The sequence below is a fragment of the Bombina bombina genome, chromosome 5 (assembly GCF_027579735.1).
Source record: "Bombina bombina isolate aBomBom1 chromosome 5, aBomBom1.pri, whole genome shotgun sequence".
Taxonomy (NCBI): Eukaryota; Metazoa; Chordata; class Amphibia; order Anura; family Bombinatoridae; genus Bombina; species Bombina bombina.
Window position 1 is genome coordinate 272,987,462 of NC_069503.1, and position 21,001 is coordinate 273,008,462.

Consider the following 21,001-nt stretch of genomic DNA (forward strand, 5'->3'; position numbering starts at 1 on the left):
CGCTCGAGATAAATTATGGCTAATTTAGTCTAAAGACTAGTGTCATAACTGTCCGGTACGCTTATTGTAATTACGCTTACTACCATTACACTTAATATTCACACCCTGTGTTACACTTTCACTTGACAAATCTATGTTTTCTATATGCTAGAAGTGTGGTGCTTATCTCATGCACAGTGAAGCATATATAGCGCCTGGAACTTCCATATAGTGTAAGGTTTACCCAGTTCATCTTACCGCCGTAGCAAGCAGAATATCAATTCACATTTTACTCAATAAAACTATTTCTATTCATATATATTAAAAAGCTAGTTACTGGAGGTACAAATTAATATAAAGGGAACATTTATTATAACAATTTGGAATGCACTTGAACATTGGCACTAATGATAATTGTGACTACTTCGGTCTAGTCTGGAATATTTATTTATATTATATCTGACACATGTACGATATTATACCCGATACATGTAATCCATGTTGCAGTAGCATTGAACAAGTGAACATTGTACACAAGCTAGAACAGCAGCGTTTTCAATGATATGTAATGCTTGCAATAATCTGAAAACGCTCACTCTAACATACATAGTTTTTGAACAGCTGCGATATTGTGTCAATACACCACACGTTACTTTATTAACAAACAGGTATGGTTACTATTGTTACAGCTCCCGGTTCATAAAATGATCTATGTTTAACCACCTACAACAATGAGCACAATAGTACTTGTGTGTAAGCACAACACTTTTACAATATAATATTTCCAAGAACTATATAGCAATGACGGGTAGTAACTCAATTGATGTGCATTGCCAACTAGTTCCAATATGAATGAATAGAGTCATAACAGTTAGTTAGATCAATATAATTTAAACCCTTGAATTTGAGTGACACATTGACACATCCTAGCTATACTTTATGTTAAAGTTTATTACCTAAATACCTTATTTACCAACACAAAGGAATTGCGTGGATAATGTGCAGATAAAATTTTACTAGGTGGGAACTTGATTGGAGGAGATACTATATTGATATTTATTATATCATATTCACTCCTCTATTCATACCACTGCTCCATATATATCAACCCTGGATTGATCATAAGAGGTCACTGAACCACAAAGGCCTATTCTTTATAATTAGCCAGGGTCTATTACTTTCTATCCAAGTGTATGTGTATAAATTAATAAGTTATTTTTTATCACTTTTGTCTATTCTGCCTTAGTAGTCAGGGCAAAGAGTACTAAAGTGCATTCTATAGTGGGAATCTCTCCTTTCCCACATTTGGTTAAAATCACTTTAAATATATTGTCGGGTTGCTTAGCAACCCTAAAGGCGGGTTTCTGAAGGGAAGGACTTAAGGGGGTATTTAAACGTGAATGTTTGAACACAATTTTGTCTGCACAATAAAGTGTTTAGTTATTAAGAAATCCACAGAGTGCCTGCACTTGTTTATATTTTTTTTAATGTAGCTAGACACCAGGAGTTAGATATATCTTCAGATTCAGACACAAACACTTAAACTAGCCATGCATAGTTTACAGAAATTAAAATTTCAGCTTCCAAACATTTATTTATTAAGAAATAGCCCACACACAAGGTAAGAAACACAAATTAAAAATATAATAAGAACTACAGGCACTTCACTAACAACCATCTTTGTGGGAATAGCTAATCCCGCATCCAATGCCACTTTTCTCTATTTGAAAGGTTTATGAGTCATGAGTATACCTAGGGAATGATGCTTGAATATTTGTTATGTGCATAGAATTGTCACAAACCATTTAAATATTTAAAGAGCGGAATATTTTGTGGTTTGTGTAAAGTACCTCTTTACCTTGGTGTTAAAAATCTCACAACTTATTGCTTTTAGGACACTGGATATTAATATTTTTTTAATTTATCAATTTATTTAATTTTAAACAGAAAAGATATACAAAACAGTTGTTGCCTGTTAGGTTATAATGTAGTATACAATAATACCCCAGTGTTTGTTGAAGAATTGCTGCTTAATAATTAGTAAGTAAAGCCAAGAGAAAGACAGCAGAGTACAGTATAACGTCATTAGTTGAGATAGGTAATCATTTACCTATAAAACAATTATTTATTATTATTATTCCAAACAATAGGAAAAGAAAATAAGAAGAGAAGAATAGGGGGAAAAAGAAAAGAAGGGGAATATAAAAGGAGCCTGCAAGTAGTGGGAAAAAGAAGTTGGATTAGGAATTGGACCAGCGAACGAATCGAAAATGTAATGAGGTAGGGCCCCAGAAGGCGAAGGTAGAACTACTTAAAGGGACATTAAAGTCATAATTAGACATTCATGATTAAGAGAAAGCATATAGTTTTAAACAACTTTTTAATTTACTGCTATTATTTAATTTGCTTTCTTATTATTGCTGAAAGGTTTATCTAGGAAAGCTCAGGAGCAGCAAAGAACCTAGGTTCTAGCTGCTGATTGGTGCCTGCATATATATATAACGATTGTCATTGGCTCACCCATGTGTTCAGTTACAAACCAGTAGTGCATTGCTGCTCCTTCAACAAAATGATACCAAGAGAATGAAGCAAATTTGATAATAGAAGTAAACTGGAAAGTAGTTTAAAATGAAAATCATGAAATAAAATTTTTGGGGTTTTATGTCCCTTTAAGAGTAAAATTTCCCAGTAATATCTTGAAACATAAGATATTTGTCCGCAGGCAGGAGTATTCCTCAAGTACCATTAATTCTTGAGTTCTCTCTAGCTACTCAGTGTTGCTGAGCACGTGTGTGGACTTCCAATGTCTTGCCAGCAATAAACGTACACTATTTAGTCCAATCTGGATATTCATCTTTATTCATGAGCGAGAACGAAAAAGAAACTAAAAAAAATCCACTCAAAAATCTTTGATTTGCCACTTGATAGAGGTAAAAAATGTGTTGTCAAGAGGCCAAGACTGTTGAAATAGAGAAGTTACAAAATCTGCTTGAAAACGGTTTTCTGAAAAGTTTGATAGAAGTATTTCAAAGTATTTAGGCTGTTAAAGGGACATAAAACCCAATCCGTTTCTTTCAAGATTCAAAAAGAATATACAATAAAAAATAAAACATGTAAATGTAATTCTATCAACAAATAGTATTTGTTTTCTTTGTTGAAAAGCAAGAAGGTAAATTCAGGAGTGTGCACGTGTCTACAGCACTCTATGGCAAAAATGTTATACATTAGCAAGAGCACTAAGATGTCAGCACTGTTTTCTGTCATGTAGGGGCTCCAGACGTGCACACTACCTATCTAGATATTTTTTCAACAAAGAATAACATGAGACCAGAGCCAAATAATATAAGTGAATTGGAAACATGTCCCTTTAAAACAAGGCTAAGGCACTTTAAAAAAGAATGGAATTACGGTTTTTAAAAAAGGACTGGAATGGCTTTAAATTTCAAAACCCTGGGAAAATCTGATTCAAAACAATATGCTTGGTCCTTACGGATTGGACAAGGTCCCATAGTTTTTTTTAATGGGACATGAAATCCAAAATTAAATTTTCAAGACCCATTTGCAAAGTATTCTTTTTTTATTCACTATTATCAAATTTACCTTTTTTTATTGGTATCATTTGTTAAAATGTAGCTGCCTTCCATAAAAGGCATAATTGGGAAGGCTAAGGGGCGTGCACGTGCTGTTTAAATTATATGCTCTATCTGAATCATTAAATATTATAAAGCTGACCTCCATATCCCTTTAAAAAGATATGAAGCACAGATTGTAAACTGCTTGAAGATACTGATAACATTTTATAAGGAATTACATTTTGAAATTGAATTACACTTTTAAGGATACGTTTTTCTTGAAATTCTTATTTTGAATGGATCTTATCACGTTAGATTTACAATTAAAGGGACATAATACTCATATGCTAAATCACTTGAAACTGATGCAGTATAACTGTAAAAAAGCCGACAGGAAAATATCACCTGAGCATCTCTATGTAAAAAAGGAAGATATTTTACCTCAATCTCCTCAGCTCAGCAGAGTAAGTTCTGTGTAAAAAGTTATGCTTCACCTGCTCCCAGCTGCAGGTAAAAAAATTAAAAAAAATGAAGAAATGAACAGCAGCCAATCAGCATCAGCAGTGCTGAGGTCATGAACTCTTACTGTGATCTCATGAGATTTGACTTAACTCTCATGAGATTTCATAGTAAGCTTCCTTTACCTGATTGGTGAAATAATATGAGAGTTCATGAGGCTCATCCTTTCAGCTGTCCTAGGACACACTAAAATGCTTCTTAGAAATCCTTTACAATGGGAGGTGGCTACTGAGAAACTTTTGAGGTAAAATATCTTTCTTTTTTACATAGAGATGTTCAGGAGATATTTTCTAGTCAGCTTTTTACAGCTATGCTGCATCACTTTCAAGTGTTTAAACATTTGGGTATTATGGCCCTTTAAGCTCATTTTTAAAGTCACATTGCTTTAAATATTAGTATTATATTACAAACTACAGGCTTCATCCATTCTCAAGATACTTAACATATCCTAGGAGTGGGTCACTTCTGATATGAAACAATATAAACAGCTAAGCGATAAACCCCTTCTCTTAATGCAGTTCATAAAAAAACATTCTTCCAGAATACGCATATTCCCACAATTTTTATCGACAAGCTGTATATAAGAAGGTACTGTTCACAAGGATGTAAGTTTCACAAAAACATAACAAGGGCATAAATCATATGTTTCATATTCACACCCAGTCTTCATAATTTCACCTCTAGCAGAATTTTGCATTGCTTGATGTGATATGACAGATTAAATAAGATAGGAATCAATGATTCCACTGACTTTGTTGAGCGCTGAAAGCAAACAATCCTTAGCCTGAAAAAAGAACAAGTTGATGAGACTGCAATGTAAATTATTTACGCTTATCGGAAGCAGAGAAGTGAAATCTAAAGTGTTCATAAATCAATCAAAGGTACAGGTTCATGAAAACCCACAAAACTGAATGACAGAGATAAACTACTAGAAAACAAAAAATCTTTAATGAGCCACTCGTATGAAAACATTTAGGAAAGATACTTTAAATGTTATAATTTAAAAAAACATACAACTACATAGAATGCTTTTAACCCTTTAATTAGTAAATGTAAAAAGATTTAACCAGGTGAGAGCACTTGAACACATATCGATCATAGCTGTACAAAGGCATGAAGAGTAGCGTAGACCGATGTATAAAGAAACAAAAACGTGACGCTCCGTTCATATTGACCACTTATTGGAGACATCTCTCAAAGAGGCAAAAAACACCTTGAAATAACAAGACTTCTGTAGTTTTGAAAAAAAATTAACATACCAGACAAGTGCAAAAACATTCTGAATATATTAACAGTCTAGTCAAAATAAAACTCACGATTCAGGTAGGGCATGCCATATTTTAAACAACTTTCCAATTTATGGTTATAATAAAATTCGCTTTGTTCTCTTGGCATTCTATGTTTAAAGCTAAACCTAGGTAGGCTCATTTGCTCATTTCTAAACCCTTGAAGATCACCTCTTATCTCAGTGCATTTTGTTTTCACAGCTAGACAGTACTAGTTCATGTGAGGCATATAGATAACATTGTGCTCACTCCCATGGAGTTATTTATGCATCAACATGGTTGGCTTAAATGCAAGTCTGTCAAAAGAACTGAAATAAGGGGGTAGTCTATCGGAATCACAAAAGTTTAAATTTTGACTTGACTGTCCCTTTAAATAACATTTTAAATCATGGGTTATAAAAAGACATGTATAGGAAAAACCCCCAGCTATTTTAATGCTGAAAAATATACTATATGAACATTACTGCAGGAAATGACTGGTATTGATAAGTGCATAATGAGCCTGGAATCAGACTGCGCCTTAAGATCCATTATATCAATTCTTTATACCAAAAGATTACACAGGGCCGGCTCAACCATGGGACCAAGTGGGTCCAAGGGACCCAGGCAGCACTTGAAAAGGGGCAGCACTTTATTGACTGAGTCAGTCACTGTCAGACCCCTGTCTTCTGTCTCCATGTGGGAATGCACAAAGACACAGAATCAACCCTCTAACTTCTTTCCCACTTATGCTGAAATTGTGCATAAGCATTGGTTGCATGCAGGTATGCAGGCTTAGTAAGGTCAGTGGCAAGGCTAGTAGGTTGATATGTTAATCAATAATGTTATTATTGGGGGGCATCATTGTAATCTCGGACCCAGGCCGCAAAATATCTTGAGCCGGCCCTGAGATTACAGAGCAGCAAAGCACAGCAATATGTACAAGCTTGTTGTTGTAATATATATCGTGTGTAGGGTTGTCACCTCGGCCATATTAGCCTGAAAAGTTATGAGTTACACATGCCGCAGGGAGGAACATAACTATTACTGTCCAGCATCACTATTCATGTGCTACCAGAGAGATAATACATGTTCCTCCCTGCACACCCTGCAGCATGTGTAACTCATACCTGTCCAGTTTAACATAACAAGTGACAACCCTACTTTGCTCCAGATATTTTTTTCTGTGAATAAAATAAAGACAAACATTTTGCAAGTCTACATAATTTCCTATTGAACGTTTAGTTGGAGCCTCAATACCTTATTTTGTCACCTCACACTCTTCTAGAGAATTCTCCAGACATGTTTTTCCCAGTTTCAAGAGAGACGAGTCACCCTGTTGTGTGTTATCTAGTTTGTTTGTTTTTATCACTAAATAAATGTTTATCAGTTCAAGCCATGAAATAATGACCATCAGATCTAGCAGAGTTATACTTAAAGGGACACTGTACCCAAAATTGTTATTTCGTGATTCAGATTGAGCATGACATTTTAAGCAACTTTCTAATTTACTCATATTATCAAATTTTCTTCATTCTCTTAGTATCTTTATTTGAAATGCAAGTTTAGATGCCGGCCCATTTTTGGTGAACAACCTGGGTTGTCCTTGCTGATTGGTGGATAAATTCATCCACCAATAAAAAAAAAAGTGCTCTCCAGAGTACTGAAACAAAAAACAAAAAAAACACCTTATAGGAGTAAATTAGAAAGTTGCTTAAAATTGCATGCTCTTTCTGAATTACAAAATAAAAAATTTGGGTTCAGTGTCCCTTTAAAGATACAGCATTGTGTAACATTTCTCCCCTTTAATGTATTCACAATGATCAATTTTACCTGCTAGAGTATTACATTGTTTAAAAATAGCTCCTTCACCATAATTTTGTCATTTGAAATAGCTACTTACTGTATGCTTTTTGCATCCCTACCTATACTTAAAATGTCAGTTCTACAGCTTCGGCTACATAAAAGATATGTGGGCAAGAAGCAGCAGAAGACATCACATTCCCAGTGGGGGTGAGAGAGACAGGTAATAAAATGTTAGTTTTCAATTGCTTTAAGTATTGCCTTTTTGTGTATAAAGAGATAAGATAAGGAGCTTCATGTGTATAAAGAGAGTAAGAAAATGATGTTTGCTCTCCCTGCAACTCAGCATAATTGAATAGGCTGCATAGCAAAAACATTACTTGATTACTGTTCTTTTTTTCCCTATAACAATGTGTAAATCCTAAATTAGCTAAAAACTTGATCAGTACTATATTTGTATAAATACAACCATTTTACATTATGCCTGTGCATAAAAACAAAATCATTTTATTTATACTTAGACATATCTAGATTTGTGTGTGTTCCCTTGTGAGGGTCAAATGTTGACACTAACATTTAATATGATTATTCACTGAATTGTACTGAATAATTGTCATCTAGTGGTTTTACAAATTGTATAACATTGTTCTGCATTATTATGTTATATGACTATAAAACTAAGGGTAAAAGCAAATATTTCTTCACTTTTATTAGTTATTGTCCTTTTCACAGAAAAATGTAATATATCTTTATAAAATATGCACCTACATTTGGTCTCTATGTTTGGTGTCCAAATGATATACTGTAGTCTTCCCTAACATAAGGCCCTATGTGTACAAAGCATGATTCTTCTACTGTGTAGACTGGGTGCGGTTGTTCCTTATTTGGTTTTCTGTTATTGTCATTTTTTCCCCAAGCCAAGTCTTATGTTCTAAGTTGTTTATTGCAACACGATTTAAAATAGGTCTTCTAAAAAGCTGACTACACATGCAGTTATAAAGGAATAGATACCACCCCTATTATTCAAACTTGTTACAAATCTAACCATTCTGTGCTTTATTAGACATTAGTTTGTATATTTAGTATTGTATACCTAATATTTACATACAATGGTCTAGAAGTTGTACTTTGTCACTTATGTGTACATAGGCAAACTCTCCAGTTTGAATATATAAGTGGTTTGGGATAATATTATAAAAACATTTTTTATTGGGGTGTAGAACAGTCCAGAGACCGCATATTCTATACAGAACAAACATCTTTCTCATAAAGAAAAAAAAAAACTTTATGTAGCTGACAAGACGGTAACACCTATATCTTGTAAAATTCTCATCATCAAATATGTTATGTTATATATTAGTGGAATTCATAATTATTATTCTTCATTATCATGTGGTAAATTAAATTTATTTTATTGTATTTTTTTTTTTAAATGATAATTTTTATTGAGGTTTTTAGAAAAACAGCCATAATGTACATACAGTTAAGGAATTTGATAAACATACATTCAGAAGATATATAGAGCAAGACCATATAAGTAGTATAACTGTACAGGTATGACTAAGAACAGTTAGTATACAGTCATAAATGAAACCTCAATTTTAAGACATTACTTCCTCCTGAAACTCTATAGGCCCCTTAAAGTGCCACTGTAAGTAAATATTTTCTATGCCTGTTACTAACTAACTACCCCAAATACGCTTTTTATCAATAGCATTTCATTAACATATCTCTACCGTAGATCAGAAATCTTGCCTGCAAATTTAATTGTTTTCCAAACCCACTCCGTGGGTATCCTTTGCTCTGTACCAATCCGTTTACAATACCTAGGTTTCAAAATGACGCTTTAAACACAAAGTTATTGGTTTAAGTATTTTGAACACGCAGTGCTGAAAATAGTGGGCAGGATAACGTGACATCATCGGCGAATAAAAGATATAACTTTTAGAACGTTATGAAACTTCGTTTTGGAGAAAATATAGGTCAGTAGGTTTTAATTAATGTTTATTAACTTTAATATGTTAGTTGTTTAGCTTAAAAATTATAACAGAAAGTAACCCTTTAATGGTCTCCCAGCAATCATGTGTAGAGTGCAGGTTATCTAGCTAGCATATGGAAAGGCCTCTCATCGGCCTAGCAAGATCGGGTATTATCTGGTTAATTACATTAATATTTTCTATACATGACGTAAGGTTAAGAAATTTAAGAAAAGTTACAGTCAAGCACATTGTGATTTGCAGAGCTAAGTGTGTGCTGTAGTCTCAGAGCATGTGGGTAATTTAAGCATATTGCTAACAACACGACTCAACAGTGCTGCCTCAGAGTCCCCCAGGATGCGTTCTCTATTGACCATAAACTTCAACCCAAGGTGTCCATATCGCAAGGTAGAGATCAAATTTATCAATCCTTGAAAAAGCAAACTGTTTTATTATTAAATTATTAAACTATTAGGGAGATCACCTGATTAAAATTATTGTATTTTAATTTTCACTGCATATCAGTGTATTTCTTTTTGATAATTAAAACACAATAAACAATGTAAAAAAAAAAAAAAAGCACTATCATTAAAAACTAATGTCTAGTGGCACATAACACTCCCTAGCATGTGACGAAAACAAATGCATGTTCTGCAAACAAAAGTTTATTGAAAAATTTAATTTCTAGCAAAAGTGCATACAACGTGATTTTATCTATGCAAAAATAAAAAAAAACATGTAAACGGTACTCATTCAAATGCATTCGCCACAATTATGAACTCAAGCAAAATAAATACATAAGATTATTATAGACTAGAAGTTCTATATTTATTTGTAGAAATGTATTGTTAAAATCAAAATAATCTACTAAAATGTAGTACAGGTACAAACCCCTCTATCCAAACAGCTTGGGACTGGAAAAGGTGTGAGTTTCAGAATATTTGTATATTTGCATCCGTAAAATGGGACAGCTTAGAGAAATCTCATTTCATTTAGGCAATATTTACATGTCATGATATATGTAGCTTATTCATTCAACATAAATGTCATTTTATATCATTTCTGTATGCATAGTACCATCAGAAAGATCATATTGTAATCAGAAAGGACCACTAAATAAAAGTAGAATAGCCTAATCAGCAAATGCATAAGTAAAATACAGTGCAAAACCAATTAGTTTGAATTTTAATGAGTAGTAGATTTTTTTTAATGACAAATGTCAAAGTTAGTTGCAATTTCCTTCCCCTATATCACGTGACAACCATCAGCCAATCACAAAATGCATATATGTATGTATCTCATGTGAATCTTGCACATGCTCAGTAGGAGCTTTTGCCTAAAAAAAAATGTGCATATAAAATGCTTGTGCACAACTAGATAATGGAAGTGAATAGGAATTTTTTTTAAATTGTTGTGCTCTGTCTGACTTATGAAACTTTAATTTTGACTCTACTGTCCCTTTAAATAAATATAGACTATTACCGTATTTGCATTTTAGAGTACAAAGCCAAACCAAAAATGACACAGGCAGAGAAGATTGTGACTTACTGGTGAGGAATAGTAATTTATAAGATAATAAAAAAACTAAGTATTAAAAGGGACACTGAACCCGTGATTCAGATAGAGCATGCAATTTTAAGCAACTTTCTAATTTACTTTCACAGTACGCCGCTCCTGGCTCTACTGAGTGGGTCTGTTTGTTTCCCCTAAGCGCATCGGGCACGCCGTCTATTCACAGCCAGCCCGATCGCGTCTTTAAACTCAATGTAACTCGCTCCCGCTCTGGTCTGGTAGCGAGTTACATTGAGTTTAATGGAGCGATCGGGCCGGCTGTGAATAGACAGCGTGCCCGATGGCTTAGGGAAAACAAACAGACCCACTCAGTAGAGCCAGGAGCGGCGTACTGTGAAAGTACATGTCGTAGCATTTTTTCACTGAAATCTTTTAAGGTACAAAGTTTGCGCTAAGCTGATGTTATATAATTCTGCACTATGTGCAGAATTATATAACATTATTTTGTGGGTTTACTGGCCCTTTAAAGGGACACTGAACTCAACATTTTTCTTTTGTGATTCAGATAGAAAGTTGCTTTAAATTTCATGCTCTAATTTACTCCTATTATCAGATTTTCTTGGTATCTTTATTTGAAATGCAAGAATGTAAGTTTAGATGCTGGCCCATTTTTGGTGAACAAGCTAGGTTGTCCTTGATTGGGGGATAAATTCATCCACCAATCAAAAACTGCTGTCGAGAGTGCTGAACCAAGAAAAAAGCTTAGATGCCTTCTTTTTCAAATAAAGTTAGCAAGAGAACGAAGAAACATTAATAATAGAAGTAAATTAGAAAGTTGCTTAAAATTGCATGCTCTATCTGAATCACAAAAGAAAAAATGTGGGTTCCGTAATAGAGAAAAAAAAGGAGGGAGAAGGTGCACTGTATACCAGGAAAAGCAGCAACGTACAATAAAAATTATACATATTTCCTGACATTTAGATGGCAAAGGTAGCACAGTTCCAGATAGTGATTTCAAGAATAAAACGCAATTTCAGAATATGACAATGCAGTATATCAGATTGTATTGAGTTAGAAGCCCACTAAAAGATATGGTAATTTATTGCAAAAAATAACAAAAACCATTTTGTTCATAAGTCCTACAATTTATTGAGAGAATAAAAACAATAACGTCTCTTGTAAAAGTCAGGCTTGGTACTGGTCTGTAAATACAAAACACATTTCCAGCATAAGTAAGAAGAGCGTAAGTTGTCCAACTGAGTATTAGTCATAGACCAATTAGGCAAAGCATCCTGTAAAAATACAAGGGGGTCTATTTATGAAGCGGCGGATGCTGCCTCAAACCCACTCTGCTTCAGTTCTGGCTGAAGCGGAAGTTAAGAAGCAGTGGTCCTAAGACCGCTGCTCTTTAACTCATCTACCACCTCTGAGGTGGCGGACAGCGATCCGCCCGATCGAATACGATTGGGTTGATTGACACCCCCTGCTAGAGGCCGATTGGCCGCGAATCTGCAGGGGGCAGTATTGCACCACCAGTTCACAAGAACTGCTGGTGCAACGATAAATGCCAACAGCGTATCGATGTGCGGCGGACATGATTCACTATATTGGACCATGTCCGTCCGCACATTAATAAAATGGACCCCTAGGACTCAAGGTTAATACTGAAAATAGATCAGCCCATGGTTGCCTGCAATAGCCGCTCACCAAATCCCACTTTATTTATTTCACTCAGCAGTGGTTAAAGGGACAGAAAGCCACAAATGTTTCTTTCATGATTTGAATATTACATACAATTTTAAAACAACTTTCAAATTTACTTCTATTAACAAATGTATTTATTATCCTTTGTTAAAGGAGCAACATTGCACTACTGGCAGCTAACTGAACACATCTAGTTAGCCAATCACAAGAGACAAATGTGTGCAGGCACCAATCAGCAGCTAGCTCCCACTAGTGTAGGATATGTGCATATTCTTTTTCAACAAGAGAAACCAAGAGAATGAAGCACATTTGAAAATAGAAGTGAATTTAAAAGTGTCTTTAAATGACCGGCTCTATCTGAATCCTACAAGTTTAATTTTGACTTTCCTATCCCTTTAACTCTTCTTGGCTCTCAATAATACACGCATATCAAAAATGTTACCCTGGGATGCATATTAATGATTGGTAACATATATAACACATAAAGCAATTATTTCACTCAACCGTGCCAGTAACATATTCAGCAGTACCCTTTTCCCAGTAACAAACAGACCAGTTGTTTAACCATCATTGTGCCAGTAACCCATATAGCTATCATTTAAAGGGACATGAAACCCCACATTTTTCTGTTATGTTTTAAGAAAGAGCATTAAAATGTTCATATTCCATTTTACTTCCATTATCTAAATTTGCTTAATTCTCTGGCTATCCTTTATTGAAAAGAATTCCCAGGTAGGCTCAGAGGCAATATAGCTGGGGAGCTAGCTGCCAATTGGTAGCTGCACATGCATTCTTTTTATTATTGGCTTACCTAAAGTGATTAGCTAGCCCACAGTAATACATTGATGCTCCTTCAACAAAAAGATAGCAAGAGAACCAAGCAAATATAACTGAAGTAAATTGGAAAATTGTATGCTCTATCTAAATCGAGGAAGAACAATTTTGGGTTTCATCTCTCTAAAGGGACGCTAAACCCAATTTTTCTTTCATGACTCAGAGCATGCAATTTTAAAGCAACTTTCTAATTTACTCCTAATAGTTTTTCTTTGTTCTTTTGCTATCTTTATTTAAAAAGCAAGAATGTGCTGCATAGGAGCCGGCCTATTTTTGGTTGAGAACCTGGGTTATGCTTGCTTATTGGTGGGTAAATGTAAGCCTCCAATAAGCAAGTTATATCCATGGTGCTGAACCTAAAATGGGTTGGCTGCTAAGATTTACATTCCTGCTTTTAAAATAAAGATAGCAAGAGAATGAAGAAAAAATGATAATAGGAGTAAATTAGAAAGTTGCTTAAAATGTCATGCTCTATCTGAATCAGGAAAGAAGAAAATATGGGTTCAGTGTCCCTTTAACATTCTAGCATTTCCCTCCATCTTTGTGAAGATTGTGACAGTGAGAAAACAGTATGCAGAGCCATGATAAGCAATAATCAGCAGGGTAAGCCAATGACCATACTATGCCCTAGTTTCCATTCCAAAATTATGGTAAAAAACAATCTCCATTGACTTTTTTCACCAGTTTCAAACACTCAGTGGGGTTCCAGATTGGGACTAAGACTCTATTCAGTTTACTGAGGGAAATGATAGTGACAATGACAGAATCGCACCAGTTACCACAAAGAGACTCTATTCTAGTTTTCCCATCTAACTCAAGGGTCACTAAGTAATCTGATGCACACACAGAGCAGATCCTTACATTTCTGTCTCTCGCACTTCTGTGCATATGCCTGTCTTTCTCCCAACAAGGTGGCATGTGAGCTTGGGAGAATCATATTACAGAGCTTGTTTTTGGCTCTGCTGCAGTGCTTCAACTAGAGCATTCATTGCTGGGGTTTCAGCAATGAGGTCAATCAGATCTAGGAGCTGGGCTAACACTTATTTCTGAGGAGCCATATTATAAAGCTACCTGCACCACGCACGTTGTGCCTACACCTCGCTGCGGAATCTGTTGGCGCTCTACAAATAACCGATAATAATAATAATCCCCAAACTCAGAAATAATAGACGGCCATGACAGACTTGTGGCTCATTACTGATGACAACACAAATGTCAGAGTCAGGGCTACAGCTCACTATTGCCCTACAAGCCGAGAAATGATATTGCTAGGAGTTGTTTTCTAGTATCTCCATTTACTCTGCTGAACAATAAAAGCATTTCATACCTTGCATTCACCTTCTCCATAATTATAGACCAGTGATCGATGGTTTTGTCAAGGTACAACCCAAACGTGCATTAAACCAAATTAAAATAACTAAATAAAATGTTACACTGCTATTGTTTCCATACACATTATATAGACTTGTGGCAAACTGGTTATTTCAGCGTATACCAGTTGTGTATTAAAAAAGGGACAATAAAATCAAAATGAAACGTTCATGATTCAGATAGAGCATATTATTTAAAACCGCTTTCCATTTCTCTTCCAATACCACATTTTTTGTAGCTTTATTACACAATGTTGCAAAACACTGATGCTATAGATAGAATATTATGACACGTGCACACTCCTGAGCCTACCTAGTTTTACTCTTGAATAAAAGATACCAAGAGAAAAAAAAGCAAATTTAATAACAGAAGTAAATTAGAAAGTTGTTTAAAATTGCCTGCTCTATTTGAATCATGAAAGTTTCATTTTGACTTTACTGTCCCTTTAAAGGCAACCGTAGCATATAAAATACAGTTTTCTGTTGTATTTTTTTGTAAATTTAAATTTTTCACTGTGTTAAACAAACTGTTAAAGTCACTCATCTGGCATGCTCCTAAATCATTCCAGATACTTATGTACAGATATACTTCTGGCTCACCAGTCATTTACCTCTTATAATCAGCAACTCCTTGGCACCTGGGAGTGCAATTTAGTAGATTTTTTTTCTGCAAATTCAAAAGTTAATTCTATATCCCTTTCCCTGTATCATGTGATAGGAATCAGTTAATCGCAAATAGCATATATGCATTTACTGTGCACTACATATAAGAACATTGTGCCACATTTTAAATAATGTTAGTATTGGAAAGTTGTTTTTTTTTAATTAAATTTACATGCTCTCTATCTGAATAATGAAAGTTTCATTTTAATTTTAGTATCCCTTTAATTCTTTGCAAAGGAGTTAAAACATAAATTTAAACCCATACAGGAAAATTAGCATTTGCTAAAAAATAAAATGTGGCTCTAATTAAGCGGTGTGTTTTATTTGTAAACTTGTCCATTTAATGCACAACTGCTGCACAGGGAACGGTCTTCAGGGTTACGTATTCCCTTGCAGGAAGACTCATGTCACCAGCAGCCAAGGGCCACTAAGATAATTTAATTAAAAGATCAACTCTAATTAAGAGAAATTAAAATCAAACTTGTGAATGTGCATTGTACATTAATAAGGGAGATGAAACCACACAAGGATTTCAAGAGAACACACATAAAAGGTTTATTTTAACCAATGTGCCCTGGAGTGATATATGTGTTACAATGGCTGAATTTCAAAAGGTCATAAAAGTCATATTTGAAATACACAATAGTGCATTTTAATTAAAAGCCATTTTGCAAATATTCTAGAACTTGCAAAAAGGGATTCTTCATTATCCTGTATGTCACATACAAAAACGTTAACACTATAAAAAAAAAAAAAATGTCCATGCTAAAAGCCATTATATACTGCTCAAAACACAGCAAGATTGGTCCTCATGAGATGAAAGCTGTTAAATTACAACAACAAAAAAATGAAAATCAAATTCTGTCATTGCAAATTATTGGTGAAATAAACACAGCGCCAACACACATGAAAACCAAGCAAAATGCCACTCAAGACAACTCCAATAAACTAGAACAGACCACAGGATAGGTAGGTAAAAATGCATTTACAAAAAATAAAAAGGATATAATATTAAGCTTACATTGCATGAATAGAAGGGAGGTGTTAACACATCAATTCCATGTCAATTTAATTATTCCAGGTCATGGAATCCTTTTAGTATGACAGAATGACAAGCATATCAATGGAATATCAGAACAGCCCCATATAAACTCAAACACTTACAGGGACCTTAAAATGTACCATTCTGGATATCAAAACAGGAGATCTCTTCAGAATCACACAACCACTCTACAGCATCCCTAAAATAATACCTGTGACTGCAACAGCTTCTGCCTTGCTGAAATATTTGGGGAAATGTACTTACTGAACACTCAATTGCACAAAACGGAAAAGCAGAGCTCCTTGTAAGTTTGGTAAAATTACAAGATTATCAAGACTGCAATGTATTTTTAACATGTTTGCTTATATATTAATATTCTCTCTACATAACTATTGTGACACTTAGATGTATACATAAGATAACCTGATTAAGAAAAACAGACTATGATATATGCTTAAAAAAAAAAAAAAAAAACACTTTTACAATTTCTCAACATCAATACAATCAAGGCTTTATTTAAAATATTAAAGAATACTTCAAAGCTATTGATATCAAACTTTTTGCAGAAAAAAATAATTTTATGCTTGTATTAAAAGCTAAATAAAACAGTAATTTATATTCCTAATTATATAACAGTTAATGACCAGAACCAGTCATAAGTCTAAAATAATTAATATTCTATTTAAAATGTTCTCTAAAATACAAGTGTTTAGTCCTTAGGGACTGGTATTTCTTGATCAGTAGTCCCCATAGATTGTATAGTCTGTGTTTGTCCTACTGTAGATAAGACATCTAACTGTTCTGTTGGCTCTTTGTGATACTCATGCGATAGAATACTACAAGCATAGTGTGGTCCAATCCAGAGTGAAATGTACTTGACTTAAAGAAATGTGGCTGGGCAGAAACATATAAACCAGTTTTAATAGTCGCAACCAACTGTACTTGCAGTATAATTGGCACAATATATATATATATATATATATATATATATATATATATATATATATATATATATACATATACACACACACACACAACATACATACTACATAATAATAATAATCAAGATAGATTGCAAAAGACAAATGTGCACAGTATTCATTTATAAGGATAGCATGTGGTGCTGAAATGAAGTCAGGTTTGCAAATGACATGCATAGGAGTAAATTACCTGCACACTGTAATAAGATTCTTCCTCTCCACTGCAGCATTCCTTGAGGCATTTTTCTTCCTAGACAGGCTGAGCCCTAGGCTGAGGGAAGCCATCCTCCAGTACCACTTCTTCCCTTTGTCTGCGGAGTTATTGTCCTGTCTAATGAGCCATCCAGCAGTAGCACAGACAGGCTGATAAGTCAACTCTGCACCTCCCAGTCTCACTGACAGGCTCCGACTTAGACTGATCTCACCCAAGTCACAGGCAGCAGCACATGAGGCGTGATCATGAGGTGTAACCATACAAAGAACCAAAACAAGATCAGTAGGCAGCAGCCACCGGCTCACAGCACTGCAGCAGCACCGCTCATGTAATAGGTGTCTGCGAGCACAGAGCACGTTCAAATTGATTCAATCCTACAGCAGTCACAACTATCCACTGTATGAGGAGAGGCAGACATTGGTGTCTCAGCAGGTGCTGCTGAATGGCAAGGGAAGTGCAGTCTCCTTGCACAGACCGGGAACTTAACACCAGCTGCTCCCATTAGTCATACAACTGGGCTGCTTGAGTGCTGCCTTGAGCTCTGGCTCTCATGTGACTGGGCCGGAAGTGTAGCAGAGACAGCCTCCTGTCAAATGTATTAAAGCCATCCTTCTCTCATATATAGTATACAGAAGGCCGCTTTCTCTCGGTTATCTCTGTTATAGAATCGCCCTCCTGCCTGCTACATCCTATATTATCATAAAAAATGAAACCGCTCCTCTGTAAACTATATTGAATGCAGACTCCAACCGTATATAGCAAAACGTTGTCAGCTGTAGTTAAAGGGATATTCTAGCCAAAATTGAAGTTCACATGGATGCACTTCAGTTTTGATATTTGTAATATACATGTATTAGTAAAAATGTTTCTTATAAAAGCTATAGCTGTTTCAAAAGTGTATTTAAGTATGCACCGTGCACCAGCATTTTAAACACAGCACTTGCTCAGAGAACCAAACAAAGGTACATGTATCATCTGGTAATGACTCAATTTATTAATTGATGACATGATACAAATCCCACTAGTGTTTTGAGCAGCTGCAGTATTAAAATGCTGGTGCTCTGAGAATATCTAACTATGCTTCACATGCACGTGCAGAGAAAAATGTTATCACTAAAACAGTGATAACTTTTACTAGCAGCATTTTTGCCAATACATTTATAATGCAAATGTGTTTCTATTCAAAGATGTAATTCATCTATGTGCATTTATATTTTGACCGGAATGTCCCTTTAAGACAGCCTCTTATCATAGGGAAACCTGTCTCTTATCAACTGTACTATTCATCCACCTTCCCTTTATAGGAAAGTCAGGCACCTGCTTAAAGGAACATGAAACACAACATTTTTCTTTCATGATTCTGATAGAGAATACAATTTAAAAAAATAAAATGTAATTCTCAAATTTACTTTGTTCTTTTTGTTTCCTTTGTTTAAAATCAGGTGTCTGGAGCACTATATAGCAGCAGTTTTGCAAGAATGCATTTAATAATGTTATACATTGTGCAAACACTGCTGCCATCTAGTGCTAAAAAAGTATTCTTGCAAAACTGCTGTCATAAAGCATCCAGGCACATGTGCACAATGTACTTAGGTTTTCTCTTCAACAAAGAATATCATGAAAATTTGAGTAAATTTGATCAGAGAAAAAAAATATATTTTTTTAAATTGTATGCTCTGTGGATCATGAATTAAAAAGTTTCATGTACTTTTACAGGCACCTACAACTATACACTTATTTGTGGCATCTGAAAGATGATTATACTTTTTTTCAGCAGCAAACATTTTTTTTTTAAATCAAATAATAATTTCAAACAACTTAGTACCAGAGCCAACTCTCCTTTACAACAGGTAGTACACTATCAAAGGGCAGTTGTTATTTTCTACAGCTCTGCAGTCTCTGATGAAGACAATATTCCTTAACCCCTTAAAGGGACACTGTACCCAAAAATTTAATTTCGTGATTCAGATTGAGCATGAAATTTTATGCAAATTTCGAATTTACTCCTATTATCATATTTTCTTCATTCTCTTGGTATATTTATTTGAAATGCAAGAATGTAAGTTTAGATGCTGGCCCATTTTTGGTGAACAACCTGGGTTGTCCTTGCTGATTGGTGGATAAATTTATCCACCAATAAAAAAAGTGCTGTCCAGAGTACTGAAACCAAAACAAGCTTAGATGCCTTCTTTTTCAAATAATGATAGCAAGAGAACGAAGAAAAATTGATAATATGAGTAAATTAGAAAGTTGCTTAAAATTGCATGCTCTTTATGAATTACAAATGAACAAATTTGGGTTCAGTGTCCCTTTAATGACCACAGCACTTTTCCATTTTCTGTCCGTTTGGGACCAAGGCTATTTTTACATTTTTGCGGTGTTTGTGTTTAGCTGTAATTTTCTTCTTACTCATTTACTGTACCCACACATATTATACACCGTTTTTCTCGCCATTAAATTGACTTTCTAAAGATTCCATTATTTTCATCATATCTTATAATTTACTATAAAAAAATTATAAAATATGAGGAATAAATTGAAAAAAACAACACTGTTTCTAACTTTGACCCCCAAAAAACATCCATGCTAAATAGTTTCTAAATTTTGTCCTGAGTTTAGAAATACCCAATGTTAACATGTGCTTTGCTTTTTTCAAGTTATAGGGCAATAAATACAAGCAGCACTTTGTTATTTCCAAACCACCTTCTCTGCATCGGATGGCTAAAAAAAGTTATTGCAGGATGCCTCGATATCGAGGCATCACTGCAATAACATGAAAGCGACTGGAAGCGATCAGGATCGCTTCCACCGCTTTCAAAGGCCAACAACGTACGGGTACATCATTGGTTGTTAACTGCATTTTTTTGCAGGACGTACCCCATACGTCGTTGGTCGTTAAGGAGTTAAAGGGATAGTAAACCCACATTTTTTTCTTTCATGATTCAGGTAGAGCATGCAATTTTAATCAACTTTCTAATTTACTCCTATTATCAGTTTTTCTTCGTTCTCTTGCTATCTTTATTTAAAAAGCAGGAATGTATAACTTATGAGCTGGCCGATTTTAGGTTCAGCACCCTGGATAGCGCTTGCTTATAGGTGGCTACATTTAGCTTTTTAACCCTTTGATGACAGGGTTAATTTGTCTACATCAGAACAACGTTTCAATGTAAATAAATTGAAATCCTGCGATCGTGCACACAATCGCAAGATTTCAATCTCAGGAGTGCGTCCCTGTGACGCTAGGCACGCCCTCCAGACCGCGATCACATCATCTGAAGCGCAGTTGGCTTTAGGATAGCCAACAGTTATGACGTTCTATTTCGTCGTAACGGCACTAAAGCCCAGTGTAATTATGACGGAATAGAACGGCATAACAGCGTTAAAAGGTTAAATAAAGATAGAAAGAGAATGAAGAAAAAAATAATAATAGAAGTAAATTAGAAAGTTGCTTAAAATGTCATGCTCTATCTGAATCATGAAAGAAATAAAAAGGTTTAGTATCCCTTTAATCACTTACAGCTGAACCATTTCCACCACTGTGATGAGCTGTTTTGGAGATTTACACACA

General features: G+C 34.8%; 1 protein-coding gene across 1 annotated transcript in view; it reads right to left on the bottom strand.

Moving 5' to 3' along the window:
* Positions 1–17,684, bottom strand: part of RUNDC3B (RUN domain containing 3B) — an 848,400-nt gene extending 830,716 nt beyond the window's left edge. Inside the window, 1 exon segment of the mRNA XM_053713995.1 lies at positions 17,410–17,684. Within this exon segment, the coding sequence (XP_053569970.1) occupies positions 17,410–17,504 (95 nt within the window). The 5' untranslated portion in view covers positions 17,505–17,684.
* Positions 17,685–21,001: the final 3,317 nt, after the last annotated feature.